The sequence below is a fragment of the Lampris incognitus genome, chromosome 7 (genome assembly GCF_029633865.1).
Source record: "Lampris incognitus isolate fLamInc1 chromosome 7, fLamInc1.hap2, whole genome shotgun sequence".
NCBI lineage: Eukaryota > Metazoa > Chordata > Actinopteri > Lampriformes > Lampridae > Lampris > Lampris incognitus.
Window position 1 is genome coordinate 33,648,372 of NC_079217.1, and position 25,101 is coordinate 33,673,472.

Sequence of the window (25,101 nt, forward strand, 5' to 3'; positions counted from 1 at the left end):
CATAACAGTGAAAATTAATAATATGATGACAGATGAGCTGACCCAGGAGGAGCATGTAAATGGACAATAATAATGGACTAAGAATTGAACCCTGGGGGACACCACCTGCAAGGGGGTCTGGGGATGAGGAGAATTCTCCCATTATAACAGAAAAATATCTATCAGATAGGTAGGATTGGAACCAGGCCAGAGCAGTATCCTTAATGCCAATATAGTTTTCCAGGCAATTTAAATGGATGTCATGGTCAACCATATCAAAAGTGGAACTCGGGTCAAGCGAATTCAAATCGAGCAAGCACCATAGTCAGCAGTGAGCAATAAGTTCTTGGTAACTTATAATGAGAACTGTTTCTGTGCTGTGGTGGATGTGAAATCCTGATTGAAATTGCTCAAAAATACTACAACTATTCATGTGTGTGATTAGCTGAAGAGCAACAGACTTTTCTAAGATCCATCCATCCATCCACCATCCGAACCACTTATCCTGCTCTCAGGGTCGCAGGGATACTGGAGCTTATCCCAGCAGCCATTGGGCGGCAGGCGGTGAGACACCCTGGACAGACCACCAGGCCATCACACAGGGCCCCCCAACACACAGGGCCCCCCAACACACACACACACACACACACACACACACACACACACACACACACACACACACACACACACACACACACACACTGTCTCTCTCTCTCTCACACACACACACATTCATAGCTAGGGGCAATTTAGTATGGCCGATTCACCTGACCTGCATGTCTTTGGAAAGTGGGAGGGAACCAGCGCACCTGGAGGAAACCCACACAGACACGGGGAGAACATTCAAACTCCACACAGAGAATGACCTGGGACGACCCCCAAGGTTGGACTACCCCGGGGCTCGAAACCCAGAACCTTCTTGCTGTGAGACGACTGCGCTAACTACTGCACCACCATGCTGCCCCACTTTTCTAAGATGTTAGATAAAAAGGTAAATTAGAAATTGGTCTAAAATTGCTTAAAATAAGAGGGATAAGAATAGGCTTTTCAGGAGAGGTCGGACTAATGCGTATTTAAAACTAGATGGGAACAAACCAGTAGACAATGAGCAGTTGATAATGGAGAGAATTTGTGGGCCAACGGTGTGAAATACCTCTTTCAGAAATCTAGTGAGGATAGTGTCCAGTTGACAGGTGGAAGAGTTCAAGTCGGAGATTAGCTCTTCTAAGTCTAATAGAGAAATTTGCTTAAAGCGAGTCATTACTGGCGGAGGGTTCAATGCAGGTGGGAAGATTGTTCATCACTGGTGTAATGTGGAGCCTAATGTCATCGGTTTTCTCAATAAAGTGGTGGAGAAACTGCTCACATTTTTCAGTGGATGCATCGAAAGGTTTGCTGGGGTGGGGGTGGGGGGGCTAACCACTGATAGTAGTACTAATACAAACTGTGGTAACAAGTACGTAAAAAAACTGACCTCTGTGATCATTACAAGCTGAGATAGAAAGCATATAAGGCAGAAGACGAGGAGCAAGAGTTCCCGTCGCCCTGTCCTGCGCAGAATTGAAGGAAACAAATCTGTGATGGATGTCATCACGACCTCCATGGCCACAAACTGCAGAGAGCACAGACAAAGCAAGGAGCACGTCCCTTCATTTCTGATATCAATGTCAGTGGTAAAATTTTTAGAGAAGAATTTATGGTACCTGCGTATCCAGACCCAGGAGAATGATCATAACAAAGAAAGCGACAGCCCACAGCTGAGACAGGGGCATCATGGCTATTGCTTGGGGGTATGCAATGTATGCAAGACCTGGACCTGAGGACAAGGATAAAGAAGAACAATGAACATCTTGTTCTTTTCTTTTGTCTTTTATCCACTACTACCATAAATGGAGAAAAATGCATGCCTTGAAGAAGGTCTCTGACCAAAAGCTTGCAGATAAAAAAAAATTCTTGCACAGATTTGAGTGTGCAGATGTTCTTTTCTTTTCTTTTCATCCACTACTACCATAGAAATCATAGACTACCACCGATAACGCTAAAATGCTGTTAATACTACTATTACTACAAATAACAATAATGATGATAATCATACTTGAGTGTATAACGTCATTTTAATGACAAAGTTGAGGTGCCGCATCATAGTTAAAGGGGAATGTTCAAAACCTTTACCATTTGTTTTTCCCTTTCATTTCTTTCAGAGGGTCACACCGCCCATATCCGCCCACTACTGTTAGCACGATGGTAAAACAAAATACTGTTTTGGCACTGTCAGTGCATGTTTCAACTTTATTTAATTTAACCAGATTTGATATTTACCTGTTAATAATTTTATCATGGACCCTTTTTATCCTCTATAGAGATCTACACTACCGTTCAAAAGTTTGGGATCACCCAAACAATTTCGTGTTTTCCATGAAAAGTCACACTTATTCACCACCATATGTTGTGAAATGAATAGAAAATAGAGTCAAGACATTGACAAGGTTAGAAATAATGATTTGTATTTGAAATAAGATTTTTTTTACATCAAACTTTGCTTTCGTCAAAGAATCCTCCATTTGCAGCAATTACAGCATTGCAGACCTTTGGCATTCTAGCTGTTAATTTGTTGAGGTAATCTGGAGAAATTGCACCCCACGCTTCCAGAAGCAGCTCCCACAAGTTGGATTGGTTGGATGGGCACTTCTTTGAGCAGATTGAGTTTCTGGAGCATCACATTTGTGGGGTCAATTAAACGCTCAAAATGGCCAGAAAAAGAGAACTTTCATCTGAAACTCGACAGTCTATTCTTGTTCTTAGAAATGAAGGCTATTCCATGCGAGAAATTGCTAAGAAATTGAAGATTTCCTACACCGGTGTGTACTACTCCCTTCAGAGGACAGCACAAACAGGCTCTAACAGGTACTATTTAATGAAGATGCCAGTTGGGGACCTGTGAGGCGTCTGTTTCTCAAACTAGAGACTCTAATGTACTTATCTTCTTGCTCAGTTGTGCAACGCGGCCTCCCACTTCTTTTTCTACTCTGGTTAGAGCCTGTTTGTGCTGTCCTCTGAAGGGAGTAGTACACACCGGTGTAGGAAATCTTCAATTTCTTAGCAATTTCTCGCATGGAATAGCCTTCATTTCTAAGAACAAGAATAGACTGTCGAGTTTCAGATGAAAGTTCTCTTTTTCTGGCCATTTTGAGCGTTTAATTGACCCCACAAATGTGATGCTCCAGAAACTCAATCTGCTCAAAGAAGTGCCCATCCAACCAATCCAACTTGTGGGAGCTGCTTCTGGAAGCGTGGGGTGCAATTTCTCCAGATTACCTCAACAAATTAACAGCTAGAATGCCAAAGGTCTGCAATGCTGTAATTGCTGCAAATGGAGGATTCTTTGACGAAAGCAAAGTTTGATGTAAAAAAAATCTTATTTCAAATACAAATCATTATTTCTAACCTTGTCAATGTCTTGACTCTATTTTCTATTCATTTCACAACATATGGTGGTGAATAAATGTGACTTTTCATGGAAAACACAAAATTGTTTGGGTGATCCCAAACTTTTGAACGGTAGTGTACCTACATCTTGCTACTTAGTGAGGAAGTACCGCCCGTATTGCTGGATGTATAGTATAATGTCATCCAGTGCACAATAGCATGAAAGGCTGTAATACTTCAAACATCGGTTTGCAGTACCTGATTCTGCCACCTCCTCAATGGGGACCCCCTGCTCATGGGCCATGAATCCCAAAACGGAGAAAACGGCAAACCCAGCCACCATGCTGGTACCACTGTTTAGCACACACAGCCATAGACAATCCCTGCAAAATATCAATATATTCTCCATTTTATGGTTCTTTGGCATAAGTATTGATAACTTTTGATTTTAAAATGGTTTACAATTTTGTTCACTTGCATTCATTAGGCTGTGATTTTTATGATGCCAGATTAAGCAGCAGCCATTGGGGATTGAAGTTGAAACCAGTGTGTAATTGCCTTAAGTTGCTTCAAAAAACTTCTGGTCTGATGTAAGTCAATGAGAAAATTCCCAGCTCTTACCTTCAAATACAAGGTCACTTAATTTTTTCTACAAGAAATTGGGATATCGATTGTTAATTTCAAGTCTGGCATACAATGTGAGGGTGGTTATTTTGAAGATTATTGTTCCTTTAAGAAGATATTGGCAGGATGTCTGCCTTGATTGACAGGTCTGTCAACCTGTCTGCCACCGAGGTTTTGCAACAGTTTCCCTCATGCTCCACCCCACTGCCCAAATTTGGATTTTCTGGCTCCAACAACTAACAAGATGGCAGCGAGCATGAAGCCAAACTTGAGCCTTCCAAATGCACCTTCAGAAACAAATGGGTGATGTCATAGGCACTATGTCCATCTAGTTTTTTTATACAAATAGCATACTAGCATATTATTTAGTACACCAAAATAGTATGTGAGTGTTTTTAGTGTGTCTGAAATCAGAGTACACATCTAATAATATGCCAAAAAATAAATAAAAAATACCAGGATGTCATGCTACATCCAAGGAAATTTCAGAGTGTGAAAACACTGGACACTACGTTGGCATGAATACCCCACAATGCATTGCGATACCTCACAACACCAACCTACAATAGTGAAGGGTGATACATAACCCAACCGACAGGACAGTGGAACGATTTAAATGTGTTACTTTTCACTATACTAAGCAGAACGTGGTTAAACTCCTCATTTATTTTTACATTTAAAAAAAAAGATGTTTCCACGCCAGTAGAAGATTATACACAGCATGTTATCATTAACCTGCAAAGAGCTGAAAGGAAGGGGTGTGGCTGTATGATGAAGTAGTATGTCCAAACAGCCATTGTACTTTTTACCACACATACTAATAGTGCGCTGAAAGATAGTACACCTATATGTCGTATGTAGTAAGTAGTATGTGGTTTGGATGTGACTGATGTCCCAGATATGTGCTTTATCATTCCCATACCTTTTGCAATTTTACAGTTTGGCACTTGCTCACCTGTAGCAGTTGTTGTTATATTGGTTGTAGCTGCCAAGCACAGTCAAGGTGCCTACTCCCACACTGTAGGAGAAGAAGATCTGTGCACCCGCCTCCATCCAGACCTGTTCCCACAAAGTAACAAGGAAAGTTGCACAGGTTTGGTCTTTTTTCCCCTCTATTGTCACAGAGTGGTTCATAATAGTGGGCCAGCTAGGTTTTCAATGTGCTATACAAATCCATTACTTGCGGGTCTGTGAGATGTGAAGGTTCAGGGAGGAGATAGAAAATGACTCCATTCAGAGCCCCAGGGAGAGAGAGTCCACGGATCAGCAGAATCAATAGCATTGCATAGGGAAAGGTAGCTGTGAAATACACCACCTGGAAAATGAAAGGATGAGGATGTATATCTCTTGATACTTTGACTAAGCTCGTGCCAACTTCTAAACCAACTTTAAGCCTACTTGACCCTTTGCCTGAAACAGTTTTTAACGACCTCTGGCGTTTCCTGGGACCTACAATGTTGGACATTGTTAATTTTTCACTTACTACTGGCACTGTTCCCAGCAGTGTTAAGACAGCTGTAGTCAAACTTCTACTTAAGAAACCACAACTCGATCCAGGTTCTCTTAATAACAATTGACCAGTCTCTAATCTTCTATTCTTTTCTAAAGTACTAGAGAGAGTTGTGTATCAACAACTTTCGACCCATATAGAAGAAAACTATCTCTATATTAACATTTTCAATTGGCTTCCAGGGCCTGAAACTGCTCTGATAAGATTGGTGAGCGATTTTCTACTTGCCATGGACTCTGATTCCACCTCTGTGCTTTTACTACTGGACCTCAGTGCATTCTTTGACACCACTGATCACTGTATACTCTTAGAAAGAATAAGTAGTACATTTGTCTCTGGCATAGCTCTCTCTTGGCTTAAGTCCTACTTATCTTGATGCACACAGTGTTTCTGCGATAATAATTTACATCGAAATTGTCTGACGCTAAATATGGCATACCTCAGGTCCTAGTTCTTGGTCCTCTATTTTTATCTCTTTATATTTAACCTCCTGGCCAAATTATACGCAGTCGTGGAGTAAATTTCCATTGCTATGCGGATGATACTCAGCTGTATGTGCCTATAAGGGCTGATGATCATACTCAATTGACTAATTTAGAGGCCTGCTTGGCTATTGTGAAAAATTGGATGTCACCAAATTTCCTGCTTTTAAATTCAGATAAAACTGAGATGCTGGTTGTTGGCGCCGCCAGACACAGACACCAATTTCATCAAGTAATAATAACAATCAACAACTCTGTGATTTCACTAAGTGTGGCAGCCAAAAATCTTGGTGTTACATTTGATCTCAGCCTTTCCTTTGATAAGCACATTAAAGAAATCACCAAGACTGCCTTTTTTCATTTATGTAACATAGCTAACATAGCTCTTTCCTGTCTAATGCAGATACTCTAATACATGTGTTTGTTTCATCCAGACTTGATTACTGTAATGTTCTGTTTTCAGGTCTGCCATATGCTACTAAAAGTATTCAGATTGTTCAAAATGCTGCAGCTAGAATTGTAATTTGTGATAATAGGCTATACAAATCAAATTGACTCGACTTGACTTGTCTGCATGTGTAGTCTGTCCTCATGCCAGGTCTACATGATGATAGTGGTGGCGTGGCTCAGGTCCAAGGCTGTTCCGGTGGCATCTGGACAGTGCTTGGCATCCTTCTCATCATATTCTTCATATATCTTATAATTCCATTATAAGTCTGATATCCTCTTTCAATGTTGCACTCTGTAAATTGTGTCTTATGTTGTACACACAACATCCAGTGCATGTCTGTCTGTCTTGGGAGAGAGATCCCTCCGCTGTTGTTCTCCCTGAGGTTTCTTCCTATTTATTCGTCCTGTTAAATGTGTTTTTAGGGAGTTGTCCCTTATCTGATGCGAGGATCTAAGGACAGGATGTTGTGTATTGCTGTAAAGCCTACCGAGGCAAATTTGTAATTTGTGATATCGGACTATTCAAACAAAATTGACTTGACTTGACATATATGCATGAGAGTATGGGACACTTTAACCAAGCTGAAATTTTGGGTGCACAGTACAAATACCTTGCCTGTAGACCGGACCCCTTTCCAAATACAGAAGTAGCAGATGACCCACATTGCAATGAGACACAGCAACAGCTCCCACCTGATGCTGCCCACTTCTTCAATGCCTGCTGAGATTGCCAACACCCGCCGCCTAAATTGAAACGGACATGTAGTTGGAAAAAAAAAGTTAAGGCATGAAGAAGGACTACACTGACAAAAGAGGTAATATTTGTAAACAGAAGTAAATATATTTGCCATCCACATTAACATACTCCCAGAATTCTGTTGCAGCGGAGGTTGTATTGGTCTGATTTCTCCAGTTGAAGGTGCCATTTTGTGTTGAAAATTCTACACAAGCATCTGATCAGACACAGAGAAAAGTTCTCTCGCTAGATGTTTGTTCAAATTTGAAAAGATAAAAGCTACTACGAGGAGTTTTGAATTTTTACTGACTTTGCGTGACACTGGACAAGAGCATAATGTTTCATGGATAAATGAATGCATTGTCAAAGATTTCCATGCACCCTTTGGTAGCTGCTGCATTTGATTTAAAGAGAGGAGTCAGAGATGTGGTGTTTTTGAGTAACAGCTGATTGCAAGCTATACGAACATGAGGTAATGTATCTCTAATTGTGGTTATGCACCCTGTCTGTGTCCCTTAATCTTTTCGATAGATTTCGTGGGGAATTTGATGCAGAGACAAACATTTGGAATCATTTCATGGCAATATCTAATCTTCTCACTGATGTTCTCATTTGATCATGTCAGCTGTATAGAGACATCAACATTATATTGACACTGATGAATAATCGTTGAAAAACTCCTCATAGCAGCTTTACATTGCTTATGGTGTTGGGACTGAAAAGCTATGAGTTGTCAAACAGTGCAAAATGTGATGTCAAAGTTATTGTGGAAAATTACAGAGAAAAACTACATTCTTTCACATTTTAATTTTGACAAGACATGTTTTGCACAACATTTATATAGCTATTTGAAACTGGTTGAAATTGGAACAAGATGCAGAAAGATTATGCATGCATAGCAGACCAAATGTTTCTTAAGAGCTGACCTCAGTTTACGACTAAATTGCCAAGTCCATTGCATCAATATTACTTACAACTTAAAAAACATATGACAACCCAGTTGTAGTGAGGCAGCTCCTTGCATTTACCTGTGTTCCAGATGTTGTTGCAGCTGGCCCAGGGAAGCTGGGAGGAGAAGGAGAAGGCCAAATAGAAGAGGGCCCAGGCCAAAACAATAATGTAATACATGCAGCTGTACAGAAGAATCAGCTGTCCTCCGTAGCCTATACCTGTAGGGCAAGATTTGGTACTTGCATATTAAAATAAAAACAAAAGCCTAACTGTGTCATTTTTAGAGTTCATATGCACCCTTCAAATAACAACAAATTACCCACAGCTAGATAGGATGTCAACCAGCCTTTATACATGGTTAAAAACATATTTGTACCTCCTGTTTTATTTGAATCAAAAGACAAGAGATGCTTTACCATGAGTAATGTGTTAATAATGAAGTTAAATTCTGATTAAAGCTAGAAGAAAAAGGAGAAATTGAATATGTAATGTTTGATTGATTTTAAACCATCTAAAACACATTGAGTGACACAAAAGAAAACATCCTGGATGTATATTACGTATTAACCATAAACAACATAGATTTCAAATGAAATGTCCACTTATTGGGCTATACAAATAAAATTGACTTGACTTATTTGATTTGTGTCTTTATTAAAGCGCACATTACACAGGACTAAAATCCATCCTCAGGGTCACAGACCCATATCTGCAAAGAACTAAACCTCGGCTTGGTTTTTTATAAGATTACATTTACTTCTGTCGTGGCAATTACTGTATTCTACTGTGACATTAAATGAGGAGCAAGACAAAAATCTCACAGTATGGTGGAACTCAGGGATCTGGAGAATGTTTGACTTGTGCAGTCTTAATACAATATTTACAGATCAACCCAATCATACAAGTAATGATGAAAACAATAACAAGAAACAGGATAATACCCACAATCAGTGTATGAATTAATGATGTGCCCACAGATGCCAAGGGGCCAAACATTTTGGAAAAGGGATCCCACCAATGAACAGTATGTAAATCTTTTACCCCCTACCATGAAAGGTATGTAAATCCTTTACTCCTTGTTCAGTAGCATGTTTCAATTCAAATATTTGCGCATCGTTGCTACTAATATATGCACAATATTCAATGGAGATCACTTTACATACACCACCCTGTGAGGTTAACAGAAGATCTAAAGCCATCCTATTTTCAGTTACTATGCATCCAACATCGTCTAAGCCTCTCACCGTGGCTTGTAATGGTGGCTGTTGAGATGTTCATGTGATGTTTTAACACAGTAGAGAGCGACTTCATCGCTTCCTGGGCTGCATATATACACCGTATGAGGGCATCAGTATGCCAAATGTATGCTGAGCTGATAAGGCACGTTTGGCTTTGCGATAAAGTGACAATAATTCTAATACGGACACCTGTTTGATTAAGGGCATCAAAAATGCAAAGTAACACTGACTGGGTTTCTTTCTGGAAGCAACTATAAACCTGATCACCATGGCTTAGAGAGACTTTTTCAGGCAGTGTGGATTGCTTACTGAATGTTATCTTTACTGTCCTATTACAGCGAGTAATATCTGCTGTGATTTCATAATTGGTGCCCGTACACAAACAAACATCAGGCAGGGCCTGCACATGCAGAGTAGGCCAAGTAAATGAACAGTTGTGAGTCAAAGACATAGTAGAGAATAGAGGCTTAGAGCAGTTATATACAGTTTAATCTGAAAATGCCAGCTGCATTTGCAATTTTCATGGGGCTGAATACACCCCAGCCACAATATTGTAACGTGCATGGATAAGTAGACACGTTGGCCCTTGGCTGACTGATCTGACCCTTTAGTCGAGCGGTAAGCGAAGTCTCCTGCGGTGCGGGCGATACGGGTTCACGCCGCGGCAGTTCCTGTGGTTGCCCCCCCCCCCCCCCCGAATTCGCTAGTACATTGGTGTCAGAAGAGGGATGGTGAGGCCATAGGAAGCGTATGCGCCCAGAGGCGTGAAGGAGCTGATATGCTTAAGCGCGCGTCGCTTCCCGAAGGAGGGGGGTAGTGTAACGTGCATGGATAAGTAGACACGTTGGCCCTTGGCTAACGGGTCTGATCCTTTAGTCGACTGGGCAACGTTGTCGCTTGCGGAGTGGGACACACGGATTCGCGTCCCGGCTGTGGCGACAGTCTCCCAGACTGCCCCCCGAATTCGCTACATTTGTGTCAGAAGTGGGATGGTGAGATCGTGAACTCAGCGGAAGCGCGTGAGCCCAGAGGCGTGAGGGAGCTGATATGCTGAAGCGAGGGGACGCGCTTCCCGAAGGAGGGGGGTAGTGTAACGTGCATGCATAAGTAGACGCGTTGGGCCTTGACTAAGGGGTCGGACCCTTTAGTCGACTGGTTAAAGTTGTCGCTTGCGGAGCGGGAAACACGGGTTCGCGTCCCGGCCGTGGCGGTTCCCGGACTCCCCTCCGAATTCGCTACAATATGATAGGTATATTTTGATTCAGTTACAAGTTTACGTTCTGTATCATTACTGCAATTAGCAGGCACAGCCAGAAACTCTACACAATATTGAATCACTGTATTTATCATTGTTTCAAATTTAGATACCTTCCACAATACTGTGCGGTTCAACTCACACAACCTATATACTTTATTGAATTCAGACTAGGCAAATTAGATTATATCTACCTTACTATTGGGTAGATTATAATGAATAAGTCCTGAGACATAACATACTGAGGAGGTGTCAAATAGGTTAATATTGAATACCATAAGGTCTGCTGCAGACAATGGTACTGGCACTACCATGGGTGATTGAGACGATGCAGGTAATTATTGACAAATCCAACAATTAGTAAAGTTACAAGAGGTGTCCCATTCTTTCATCATAGTTATAGCCAGATTTCCCCTCTACTTATGAAATCATCTCACACGCATTAAGGAGTTTCAAAAAATTTGAGTGGCTACTGTGGGTTTAGCAATACATTTACATATCTGTGGTTGATGCCCTAATGGCCAATCTGCCTTTATACAAGATGTAGATTTTCCATCTTTTTGGCACCAGACTGCATACTTTTTCAAGCCTTCAGCTGTAGGTTGGTCTGTGACTAGCACTTTACAGTATTCTGTTCCACTTGTAGTAACACTATGATTGCCATTTGTCCATGACTGATAAACTCTTGTCTGACCGGCCAGGATAAACTGTAGGGTTAATGGTTAGTAAATAACTATCTTTATCACACATATCTCTCCTGCACAAAAAAAGACATTAATCTCCTGTCATCTGCACATTTGGCAATTTGGCTATGGTGGAGGTGAAAGGTGGTGGATGAGAATACATCCAATCACTAGTCATAAGATCATTGTCTTTCCCTTTCCTGAACCAAACTTTCTTAAACTCCTTATCAACTCCTTCACTTACATTGGCTGAGTCATGCAAATGAGATTCTTCCATGAACATGTGCTGTGGTCAGATGTGAGTATGCACTCTTAAGCAAATCAAAGTTTATTGATCTTGGCCCTGATGGTGGGTTGTTTGATACTCTAATGACTTTAATTCCTTCCTCTGTACAATGCATTATCAAGCTCAATGTGCACATCAAATCTCTGACTAACAGACTTATAGCACAACATTTGCTAAAGGGAAAAGAGTGTTTTGTTTTTTTCTTTTTGTTTTTTGTTTTTTCTCTGTCACCCTCTTCTGTGACAGCTGGGAATGGTTTGGTATATAATTCTGACTCTTGGTGCTCTGCTGAGTCTGGAACTGTGCCAGCTGTGTCATTGGAAGCTTGTCAGTCAACCGAGCTTTGGCTTGTTGTGCTTTTGTCTCTGAGCGTTTCATATTCTTTTCAACGGGTATGGCATGGTCTTGAACAGCAACCAAATGTCCCCTGCACCAGCCTACACTGTTTGCATACCTGGTGGCTGATTTCTTCCTACGTGCTGTCCAAGACATAGTTCTTACGCTGTTGTTCATACGGGGAGTCATCTCGATCATTCGGTGGTGCTGGTGGTGCTAGACTGCTGTTTTCTCTGAAATAAAATTAGTCAATCTGACTAAAAAGTCAGACACAGTCTCTCCAGGCTGGTATTTGCAGTCATTTATTGTCCCTCATCTCATGGTGGCTGGGAAATTGTCTCTCATTCTGCCACATTGTCCCTCTACATGGTGCCAATAATTGGTATTGTCTGCCCAGTTATAACGGCCAGTTTCATCCTCGGCCATACCCGCCTGGTATGGAGTTGGGGCGGTCGCTGGGCTCTGTATGATGGGCTCTGCTGCTGCAGGGCCTCTTGATATAGACAGGCAGGCTGCCATCAGTCTGCGGCGGGTTACTGCTGGTCTGTGGGTCTCATGAATGGTTGAGATCGGAAGGAGATCCAGGTCTTCCCGTGAAAGCTGAGGACAGTGATTATTTGCTCCACCCCCCTTGTATCTCTTCTCACTATTATTTTGCCTTTTTTTCACTGCCTCATCTTTCCACATCATCAAGACTTTCCAATCTACTTTACCTTTCCCTTTTTCACTTTCATATTTTTTCCATCTTATCATGCAGTTTATTTTTTATTTTTTTGCAGTTGATTTACACTAACTCTACCAGTTCAGGAAATTAGAATTTATTTTCACACATTGGAGGCTGTTTACAGGCATCGTCACCATTTTTTTCCACACACAATTTTCATAAATCCTGTCAGAAAAGACTTGTCAGTTAAAAGTTTGCTTTGTTTCTTCCCCATTCTGCTATCCTGCAGTTAATCTCTTACCTGGGAATTTCCTGCCCTGACCATTCATTTGACATTATTCATTATTTCCTTTGCAAGTGAGTCGTCACCCCTAAGTGAATGTCATTATCTTCAGACGTCTTTCCGTGGTCTTCAGTACTGTATCCTCATAAATAAAAGGCTCTATCACACAGTTCTTTCCCCCACAATCTCAGACCAGTTTCTTATCTCCCCGGGAGTTGATAAAGAGCTGTCCTCAGGGGAGGTAGATGATTTTTCAACCCCTTCACCAGACTGGCCGGCCTGATTTAATCCATGCAGAGAGTGGGTCAAATAATATGAGTAAGGCTTCCCAGACACTGCCCCAAATTGTTGTGGCAATTATTGAATGAGGAGCGAGACAAAAATCTCTTACAGTATTGTCACACTTTTTAATATGTTTATGAACAGATGCACAAAGAATATATACTTAAGTGCACACCAATCAATACAATTCAGTCTCTCTTATAGGGCCGTTTCAGTACTTCTCCTTATCTCATGTTTTCCAGCTCACATCCCACCAAGGCCATTTCTCCAATTACTGTGTAAAGACTTTGCTACACTCCATGAGTTTCTCATACATTTGTCTGCTATCGGCCAACAGTTAACAATAGGCCTTTATTTGTTCACATAGAGAAGACACTTTATAAGACTACCTTTGTTCTGTTACACATGAACTTTAAGCATCTATCCAAACAATGTAAATCAAAGTTAAACATGGTATAGCATGGTCAAAGATTTAAAGTAAGCAAACATCATATATGATTATATGGCAGATAAATTACCATCACACATCATACTTTGTTTAATAATTATTTTTGTAGCATGCATCCCATGCATAGTTACTAAATTATAATTGATTTAAAAACTGACTATACAAAACACTTTCCCAAGGTGGTAAATCCACTCCAGCCACCAGCCAAATGCTGATGATTTCTGGTTATAATCGTTTTGCTGCTAATATATATTACACCTCAATTGTTTCATATAGTTCCATAGTAAAGAGCCTGTAAACTATGGGTGCCAAATGCTACAAAAAAATGTGTTTTCAGGTGCAAAATTTCAACTATTTAAAGTGTAACTTCTCCCCTAGTCTGAAATTAAATCCCTCCTACTGCATCATTTTGAAAAATGCTAAAAAAATGGGCTGGGGGGGGGCTGAGAGGGGGACATCGACGTGTGAGGCAGGAGCATGGGCAGGAGTAGCTGGGGAGATCCGCGAGAAGGACCCAGCACTTCGTCGGCTCGCCAGCACACAACGCCATACTCAGTGCCCTCCACCAGCCCACCTTGCAGCACGGCATCCAATACCATCCCACAAGGATGCCCCGACCACCGTGACATGGATGCACTGCAGATGGAATGGGGCCCTGCGAGACGGGCCATGGCTTTCCAGTGACAGAAAGAGACAGGCGACAAGATGGCTGCTCCCCCAGCCATGGTGCAATCCCAGCCCGACCGACCCAATTGTCTGGTTGTAATCTACAGCCATTAAAGGCTTAAGTCCCAACCTACTACTACTACTACTTTCGGCTGCTCCCGTTAGGGGTCGCCACAGCGGATCATCCATTTCCATTTCTTCCTGTGTTCTGCATTTTCCTCTGTCACACCAGCCACCTGCATGTCTTCCCTCACCACACTCATAAACCTCCTCTTTGGCCTTTCACTTTTCCTATTCCCTGGCAGCTCCATATTCAGCATCCTTCTCCCAATATACCCAGCATCTCTCCTCCACACATGTCCAAGCCATCTCAATCTTGCCTCTCTTGCTTTGTCTCCAAACCATCCAACTTGAGCGGTCCCTCTAATATAATCGTTCCTAATCCTGTCCCTCTTTGTCAATCCCAGTGAAAATCTTAGCGTCTTCAACTCTGCCACCTCCAGTTCTGTCTTTTGTCTTTTCGTCAGTGCCACTGTCTCCAAACCCTATAACATAGCTGGTCTCACAACCATCTTGTAAACTTTTCCTTTAACTCTTGCTGGTACCCTTCTGTCTCAAATCACTCCTGACACTCTTCTCCACCCACTCCACCCTGCCTACACTCTCTTCTTCACCTCTTTCCTGCATTCCCCGTTACTTTGGACAGTTGATCCCAAGTATGTAAACTCATATGCCTTTGTCCCCTCTACTCCTTGCATCCTCACCATTCCACTGCCCTCCCTCTCATTCAGGCATAGGTATTCCGTCTTGCTCCTACTGACTTTCATTCCTCTTCTCTCCAGTGCATACCTCTCCAGGCTCTCCTCAACCTGCACCCTACTCTTGCTACACATAATGTCATCCATGAACATTATCGTCCACGGAGACTCCTGCCTGATCTTGTCCGTCAACCTGTCCATCACCATTGCAAACAAGAAAGGGCTCAGAGCCGATCCTTGATGTAATCCCACCTCCACCTTGAACCCATTTGTCATTCCAACCACACACCTCACCATTGTCACACTTCCCTCATACATATCCTGCACCACCCTTAAATACTTCTCTGCAACTCCCGACTTCCTCATACAATACCACATCTCCTCTCTCAGCACCCTGTCGTATGCTTTCTCTAGATCTACAAAGACACAATGTAATCCATTGTGTTACAGGCGTAACTTATGGGGGGGGGTCAGGGGGGACATGTCCCCCTCAATATTTAGAAGAGGTGAATTTGCCCCCCCCAAAAAAAAATATATCATAAATGATAATGTTAACTGCCTCACCAAAAAAGGTAAAATAACAGCATAGACAGTCGAACTACTTAAAAAGTCATTCATACTTGTTTTCCAATGATTTCATACACCCATATGCTTGGACCATACCATTTTAACCTTGCCACTGGGATTGCCGACCTCGTTGCTGTCTTGCAGTTGCTCCTGACAACCAGGAGACCGGAGCATGAATGATCGTGTAAGCAAGTGTAAATAACGTAGCTAACCAGCTTGCTTGTCCAGCCCAGTACACCACCCTTTCTTACCTTTGGGGTTTCTGAGTTAGATTTTCTTTCGTATTTCCAGATGAATTATAGCCTTATCTAGTTTATAACTTGTGTTTGGGGTTATCAGTTCAGACCCCCTCATGAACTAGCTAGCTAGCTAGCTAGCGCTTGCTAACAGTAGCCCCTAGACGTTAATGTTAGCTTAAATGAACTTGAACTGATAATTTCGGGCACATGAGATAACATAATAGGTACATCTACAAACCAATTTGTGCCAAGCGTATTGTATTAGTTCAAATGCATCTACTACTTTCATTTACAGAGTCAACATGAGGAAGAGGAAAGTAACAGCTACTTTGTGTTCGTAAAGTCTGGCCAGTTTTCGGTTAAATTTTGCATTGTTTCAATCTTGAGTATTTTTAGTATGTTTGGCCTTTAGTTTGTTTAGTTCTTTTGGGCAAGGGGCTCAAGGTAAGATGCCCATGGGCAAACACTCCATCACGTAGCTTACCTCCTGTTAGGTTAGGAGCGGTTGCAACCCTCTGTATTTAGGTTTGGTACTGTTGAGCACTGTCGGGGGGGGGGGGGTACTTTCATTAGTAGTTTGTTGTTTTGGCAACCCGTTCAGTTCCCTTGTCCTGTCATGGTGTTTATATTTTATTATACTTATACGTTTACCTGTGTTGCACCCTCCCCTCACTGTTACCCAGTGCATGAGTTGTTGTCCCTCACCAGACCAAGGGATTTAACCAAAAAAAAAAAAAAAAAGGCCAGCACCTTCCCACCAACACATGGTCACCTACAAAGTGTCCCTCAACCACAAGTTACTGACAGACAAAACACAAAGTAGCACACACAACATGGTCATTCCTGTGGCGACCCATGCCAAATAACGCAGCTGCGTTTGACCCACAGGTGAACCAACTACAACTCGTGACCTAACTTGGATAAACCACACTATCCTGAAAACAGTGGCATCAAACATTAAGTAGCCAGACACTCTAAAGTCCCACAAAAAATGGCTACACGACAAAAAAAAAACAAAAAAAACCAGTGACCTGACAAAAAGAAAGGCTCATCCACAGTCACTAACGTGACTTGAGCTAGAGTGAGAGAAGAGCGAGACTACTACATCAGCCTAACCCAAAGGCCACAACATAAGGTGTGCTAGCATGGACCAGCTGGTGGAGGTTGAGAGCGCAGCGCGCCCCGCACTCACAGCTCCAAGGGTCTACCATCCATAACTAAGCCGCCTCCGAGTCCAGCTTGCCCCACGGCTGCCACGCCGCCTCCAAGGTCTGTCTGGCCTGCGGCTGCCAGGCCGCCTCCAAGGTCCGTCTGCCCCGTGGCTGCCACGTCACCTGCGAGTTCAGTTTCCCCCGCGGCTGTCCTGCCACCTGCGAGTTCAGTTTTCCCCACGGCTGTCCTGCCACCTGCGAGTTCAGTTTTCCCCGCGGCTGTCCAGCCGCCTGCGAGTTCAGTTTGCCCCACGGCCGTCCAGCCGCCTGCGAGTTCAGTTTGCCCCGCGGCCCTCCAGCCACCTCCGAAGTCCGGTTGCCTAGCAGTCCTCCAGCCACGGCAGTGCTATCGGCATCGTCCATCTGCCCGTCCGCCGGAGATGCTCTGCCTCCTGCGTCATGGTCGCCCTCCCAATCGGTCCCAGCCCTCGGGCTGCCCGCTTGAGATCCCTAGCCCCATTCGTCCTCCCCGTGGGCCCCTCTGTCTGTCCTGCTGGGTCCTTTGGTTTTGGGATTTCTGGAATCCATCCCTGGGGGGGGGGGGTACTGACACAATCACTGGTCAGAGGATCAGCAGCCAACAGGTGACAGTTCTCTATCGGCCTGCAATCAGCCAGTATTATTGGCACCTGCGTACTGGTTGGCCTGTGATTAGGTGTACCTGTGCTGGGGACTATTTGACTGGTGGCTTTGCAGACGTTCCGGGTCGAGTCTTGGAAAAGCTTCACGTTGGTCTGCGGAAGGTCATGTCTCCTGAACCCTCGTCTGCCTCCACTGTGTGAGAGAGTGTTTCCTTTGTTTTGTACTCTGGTTGCATTTTTGCCTGCCCTGTTTGGCAGTGTTTTTTTGGTGTGCGTTTTGCTGAAGTCCAGTAAAGCGATTTTTGTACTTAACCAACTGCCTCTGCCTCTTCTCTGCAATCGGGTCCAAATACTCAGCGTTACAAGAGCAGACTTTCCCAGGGAGGCTGAGCGATGTGATGCCCGATAATTGGAGCACACCCTCTGGTCCCCCTTTTTAAATATGGGAACCACCACCCCAGTCTGCCACTCCACAGGTACTGTCCCCGACCTCCACGCAACACTGAAGAGGCATGTCAACCAAGACAGCCTAACAATGTCCAGAGGCCTTCAGCATCTCAGGGTGAATATCATCTACACCCGTTGCCTTGCCACCAATCAGCTTTTTAACTACCTCAGAGACCTCTGCCAGGGATATGGGTGGGGCTTCCCCTGAATCTTCAGACTCTACCTCCTCCATGGAGGACATGTTAGCAGGACTCAGGAGCTCCTCAAAGTGTTCTTTCCACCGCTCGACAACATCCCCAGTCCGGGTCAACAGTTTTCCCCTCCCCGGCTGAACACAGCCTGAGTCAAGCCCTGCTTTCCCTTCCTGAGTCGTCAGATGGTTTGCCAGAACTTCCTTGAGGCTAACTGAATGTCATCCTTCATAGCCTCGCCAAACTGCTCCGACACCCGAGTTTTTGCTTCTGCGACTGTCGAAGCCGCAGCCCTTCTGGCCTACCGGTACGTGTCTGCGTCTACAGGAGACCCCTGGGCCAACCAAGCCTGAAATGCCTCCTTCTTCAACCTGACAGCTTCCCTCACCGCCGGTGTCCACCAGCGGGATCTTAGGTTGCCACCTCGACATACACTGATAATCTTATGACCACAGCTCCTGCTTGCTGCATCTGCAATAGAGGCTTTGAACATGGCCCACTCAGACTCCATGTCCCCAGCCTCCCTTGGGATACACAAGAACTTCTTCCGGATGTGGGAGTTGAAGACCTCATGGACAGGGGCCTCTGCCAGATGTTCCCAGTTCACCCTCACTACACGTTTGGGTTTGCCAGGTCTGTCCGGCAGCCTTCCCCGCCATCTAATCCAACTCACCATCAGGTGGTGATCAGTTGACAGCTCTGCTCCTCTCTTCACCCGAGTGTCCAAAACATACGGCCGCAGATCTGATGATATGACCACAAAGTCTACCATCGATCTGCGGCCTAAGGTGTTCTGGTACCAAGTACACTTAAGAACTACCTTATGTTTGAACATGGTGTTTGTAATGGCCAATCCATGACTCACACAGAAGTCCAATAACAAGGCACCACTCAGGTTCAGATCGGGAAGGCCATTCCTCCCAATCACGCCCCTCCAGGTTCCTCCATCATTGCCGAGGTGAGCAGTGAAGTCCCCCAGCAGAACTATAGAGTCCCGAGGCAGAGCTCTATCCAAGTTACTTACAGTTGATACTGAAATGTTAAATATTTTATAGCACAATTGAATATTTACAAAATGTCTGAACAATTTCTCAGCATTTATCAAATGTATAAAAATGTTGTTACATTTAACAAATGTATGACGTTTTTCCACATTTTAATCTCAGGCCAAACCAGAAATGAAGGTCATGGGCCCATCAGGCATGTGAGATTTGCTAAAACACAACGTGTCAGGAGTAAAATACCATCCAACTAATTTGCTGACTGTCGCACTGACACTCCATACAATACATTAGCTCAGGGATGGGCCACATTGATGATAGAGAGGGTCTCAAAAATTTTATCCTCACTACCAGAGGGCCAGATTGTGATTATGCACTTCCATCAGTGGATACTGTAACCCCATCACTCAATTAACCAATTATAGCTACTAATTTAATGAAAAGAATAAAATATATACCAGTAATCAACATTTATTATATGAAGATTTCTATTTGATGAGCTTAACGCAAACAAAACGACCAAATTCCTGAATGATATAGCAATATTTCAGTGCAATTTGGGGTCTAAAAAATCATCATTCAATAATGGTACAAAAGTGAACCTTCACACTAAATGCAACAACTAGTATTCATGTTCGTAGTTCATTTCTACTCTGCCCTCCAATTCCATGACATGTTTCAAATAAACATGCATTTAGCTCAAAATGGTAAAATAGTAAATGGACTGCATTTTATATAGCAATTTTCCAGTCTTCCGACCACTCAAATTATTTTTTTTTACAGTGTATGCCTCACATTCACCCATTCACACACATTCATACACTGATGAAGCTATTGAAAGCCATTGAAACTCACCCACAGCCATTTTATCATCTCCAAGGGCTTTAGCCATCTCTACTGCACATAGCTTCACTGCTTCGCCATCTGACAAGGGCTTCTTTGCTTTAGCAAGCTCAAAGAAATCAGCATAAGATGCCTTGAGAGAGGACTCCTGTGTAGACGCGGCTTTGGTAAAAGGGCTCTGCTGTCGGTGTATTTTTCCTTTGAGGTCAGTGATGATAGTGGCTCTGGCACCTCTGGTGTAAATGCCATATTTGTCTTTGTGCGTGCTATTGTAGTGGTGACTCAAGTGGAACTCCTTCATGGCTGATTTTGTTTCCAGGCACACTAAACACATAAGTTTGCCTTTGAATTCCGAAAAAGATATTCTGTTTCCCATCTTGCCTGAAAGACATGGTTCTCTAGGTCAAGTTTTCTTTTTTTTCTTCATTTTTTCTTCTTTTTTTTTTCATGTCTTGGCTTGTCATGTGCCATTGTGGAAGAGGCCCGGTCAGACCAAGATGAGACTGCTATGTGCAAGCAGTTGCTTGGCTACACGCCTCTTGTGTTCTGAGGGAGAGTCCTCTGTCAGTGGACAGTATAATTACAATTGGGATCTGGTTCAAATGTGGTCAGTTGGCCCGCTTGCTTCCAACACATGTGAAACCAACAGTTTATTGATATTTGGAAATTGACACATGGGTCATACTGAGTGAGGACGGGGGCTGAATGCGGCCTGCCAGTTGCTCATGTCTGCTGTAGCTCCTTGCATTAAACCAGTGCAATTTTGATGTGCAAATTAACTGCTTATCTCACTCTTCTGATTGGTTGATTCAATTCCAAAGGCTTTAGCATTATACTCCACTCTAGCAGCTTCATAAACTTGAACTGACTTTTTTCTGTAAACATTTCAAACTTTTTTGCTCCTTGCTTGTACCTATATGCGCCCTCTACTCTTTTAACCCCTCCTACTATTAATCCTACTCCTTCTACTTTCAAACTACCTCTTCTACTACTCCTCATACTCCTCCAGCTTCTACAACTCCTCATTATCCTTCTACTACTCCTCCAACTACTCTTACTCCTTCTACCACTCTTTCTCCTCCTTCTACGCCACCAACTCCTGCTGTTGTTCCTACGCATACTCTCAATACTACTCCTACTCCTCAAACTACTCCTACTCCTTTTTAACATGTTTATTTCTGCTGTAAAACTGGGCATTTTAACATGGGGGTCTATTGGGGATTGACTCACTTTTGGAGCCAGGCTCAAGTGGCTAGTTGGGGAACTGCAGTTTTGGCACTTCACGTTGGCTTCATTTTTCAGCCCCGGAGGTTGCTATTGGTGCGATTGTTGCTGTTGGTTGATATTGCTGTGTAAATGCTTCAAAACAAATATGGCTCCAATATGGCTATGAATAAAGGTCAACATTTGAGAGCCCGTAACTCCTACAACAGAAGTCCAATTTGAACCAAACTTTGTACATACACTCACCGGCCACTTTATTAGGCACACCTGTCCAACTGCTCGTTAACGCAAATTTCTAATCAGCCAATCACATGGCAGCAACTCAATGCATTTAGGCATGTAGACATGGTCAAGACGATCTGCTGCAGTTCAAACCGAGCATCAGAATGGGGAAGAAAGGTGATTTAAGTGACTTTGAACGGGGCATGGTTGTTGGTGCCAGACGGGCTGGTCTGAATATTTCAGAAACTGCTGATCTACTGGGATTTTCACACACAACCATCTCTAGGGTTTACAGAGAATGGTCCCAAAAAGAGAAAATATCCAGTCAGCGGCAGTTCTGTGGGCGAAAATGCCTTGTTGATGCCAGAGGTCAGAGGAGAATGGCCAGACTGGTTCAAGCTGATAGAAAGGCAACAGTAACTCAAATAACCACTCATTACAACCGAGGTATGCAGAAGAGCATCTCTGGACCCACAACACGTCGAACCTTGAGGCAGATGGGCTACAGCAGCAGAAGACCACACCGGGTGCTACTCCTGTCAGCTAAGAACAGGAAACTGAGGCTACAATTCGCACAGGCTCACCAAAATTGGACAATAGAAGATTGGAAAAACGTTGCCTGGTCTGATGAGTCTCGATTTCTGCTGCGACATTCGGATGGTAGGGTCAGAATTTGGCGTCAACAACATGAAAGCATGGATCCATCCTGCCTTGTATCAACGGTTCAGGCTGGTGGTGGTGGTGTAATGGTGTGGGGGATATTTTCTTGGCACACTTTGGGCCCCTTAGTACCAATTGAGCATCGTGTCAACGCCACAGCCTACCTGAGTATTGTTGCTGACCATGTCCATCCCTTTATGACCACAGTGTTCCCATCTTCTGATGGCTGCTTCCAGCAGCATAACGCGCCATGTCATAAAGCTCGAATCATCTCAGACTGGTTTCTTGAAAATGACAATGAGTTCACTGTACTCAAATGGCCTCCACAGTCACCAGATCTCAATCCAATAGAGCACCTTTGGGATGTGGTGGACCGGGAGATTCGCATCATGGATGTGCAGCCGAAAAATCTGCAGCAACTGCGTGATGCTATCATGTCAATATGGACCAAACTCTCTTGAGGAATGTTTCCAGTACCTTGTTGAATCTATGCCACGAAGGATTAAGGCAGTTCTGAAGGCAAAAGGGGGTCCAACCTGGTACTAGCAAGGTGTACCTAATAAAGTGGCCAGTGAGTGTATATCCAGTTGTCCTTGTTCTACAAATTTGCCCCATGGGTCATTAATATCCACAATACTGGATCATTGCTAACTAATTTTTTTTGAAAACGTTTTTCCCTATGGCTTAATCCATTTATGACTCATCACTAAAACATTTTTAGCAAACAGCCTAGGGGGACCGAGATACACAAACAATCCATGGGATCAGAGTGATTAACAATATCGCTGCAATTAGGAATCAGGAATACTTTGTCATTTCACTTCATGCCCTTGCATTCATGAAATGAAACAAAATGCCGTTTCCCCCAGTCCACAGCAGTACAACACAAAGACAAAAACATACCCAAAAACTACAAGAACCCACATATCCAAACTAACGCATACGTCAAAACTAAACAAAAAATCACTTTCCAAGGGAACGAACGGCAGCCAGGATGAATGTCGGAACCGCCGGTCTGCATGGGCTAGTAGTTAGGTGAGCCCACCCTGCTTCCGCATCCTGTCAGACTGCCCTCGGCATTTCCTCCTCAGGTGCAGCTCCAGGCAGGGGCCGTGGTCCCCGGGCCCACCAGACGAAGCAGATCAAGCGCTCCCAACAGATCCAGTGCCAGCTCTCACAGCCATACACCCTCGACACACCTCCCTGCACTCCTCACAATGACATCAAAACTAGGGCTGAACAACTTGGGAAAACATATCTAATTGCATTTTTTTCTGATAGATATTGTGATTGCGATTTGATTTGCAATATAAATTTTGAAAATCAAACTTCAGTTCATTATTCACCGTATTATAAATTTAAAACGTGACGGAGCCTCACCACTTGAACATTGAAATATTAATTGCTCTTTATAATATTCCAAGGAGGAGAGTGAAAATATATGAATAGATTCAAAATGTATTCATTAAAACGAAAAACGGTATAGAACATACACATATGAAGACACATAGAACAATTATCACAAAACTTTGACTGTTAATTTAAATAACTAAAAACAATAATGAAAGTAAACAATTCCAGAATATAAGAACATGTATAAAGTAATTTAAGAAAATATGACATTTTGTAAACATTTTGTAAACATTCCTTTCAGTTAACATTCTGTAAACACTGAAATTCCCTGTAAATCCTGTAAACACTGAAATTACCACCAAGCTTTAAGTTAAAGTCCTCATCGATAAAGTGCATGGTAAGGCTCAAATAAGGCTCGGTCGTCATACCTGGCCACAAATCAGTAGTCGTGGCGTAAAGTTCAACTTGTTTCAGTTCACCCTCAACTTTTCCACTGCATTCGTCATAAAGCTGAGGGATTGCTACTTGGCTAAAATATGTCCTGGATGGAAGCACGTATCATTTGTCCATCATTTTTATGAGATTTTGAAAGCCCTATTTGGACACCGTATTTATTGCCACCATGTCTTTGGTGAGGTAATGAGTGATGGAGCTTGTTATCTCGCGGTGTCTCCGCGAACTCTTGTCATACGGGGTAGCAGCTACAAAAGACTCCGAAACTGTAGTTTGCCTACTTTTATCTGTTGTGGTGGCAGCAGCACCGCTTTCCTCAGTCTTCTTTTTCGAACACTCATCGTATAAGTGTTTATGATGGCCTTTCAGGTGCTGGTACAAGTTTGTTGTGTTACCTCGGGTGGTAGCCACTGTTCGATGGCAGGTTTTGCAGAGCACTGTCGTTTGCTGCACATCATTTTTGGAAAATCCAAAATACTCCCAAATAATCGAAGTGCCACCCTTCTTTGGCACAAACTCTTCAGGTGCTTCGCCTTCCGTGGCACTGGCAGCCAGTTCTAATCTCTTTTCTCTATATCTGTGATTCCTACCCCACGAGTTTCCTAAACCCTCACACACATGTTTTTTTGTTGGTGGGCGTACTCGATCGCTGTAAGTAGGGCCACTTATGAGAGGTGAGTGTGTCACTATGTGAGGAGCACTTATTGGTGAGTATGACTGTCACACAAGAAGGACAACACAGACTGATTCAGGCGGTCGACAGGCCCACATTAATTTTTAAACCATATACAACTGATTTACGGCTGTATCAGAGTCATGAGCGACATAATTAATTGCAGTTTTTGCGATTGGCTAATCGCGTTAGTTCAAATCGCGATTTCAATTAGAATTCGATTAATCGTTTAGCCCTAATCAAAACACCACAGTCAATGCCAGGTGAGACCATCGCCAGACCACCCTCGATGTTATTGGAACTGCTGGTTTGCATGGCCTGGCTGCAGTTAGCTTAACCTGCCCCGTTCTCCCAGCCGATCCAGCGCCAGCTCTCCCAG

At 43.3% G+C, this 25,101-nt stretch overlaps 1 protein-coding gene across 1 annotated transcript in view; it reads right to left on the reverse strand.

The window, feature by feature from the left end:
• Positions 1–25,101, reverse strand: part of LOC130115230 (sodium- and chloride-dependent GABA transporter 2-like) — a 67,619-nt gene that overhangs the window by 15,442 nt on the left and 27,076 nt on the right. Inside the window, exons 4-11 of the mRNA XM_056282847.1 lie at positions 8,236–8,376; positions 7,337–7,424; positions 7,083–7,215; positions 5,210–5,344; positions 4,985–5,088; positions 3,664–3,788; positions 1,683–1,795; positions 1,454–1,591 (exon numbers count right to left, since the gene is read on the reverse strand). Of these exons, the coding sequence (XP_056138822.1) occupies positions 1,454–1,591; positions 1,683–1,795; positions 3,664–3,788; positions 4,985–5,088; positions 5,210–5,344; positions 7,083–7,215; positions 7,337–7,424; positions 8,236–8,376 (977 nt within the window). The remainder of the gene's footprint in view (positions 1–1,453; positions 1,592–1,682; positions 1,796–3,663; positions 3,789–4,984; positions 5,089–5,209; positions 5,345–7,082; positions 7,216–7,336; positions 7,425–8,235; positions 8,377–25,101) is intronic.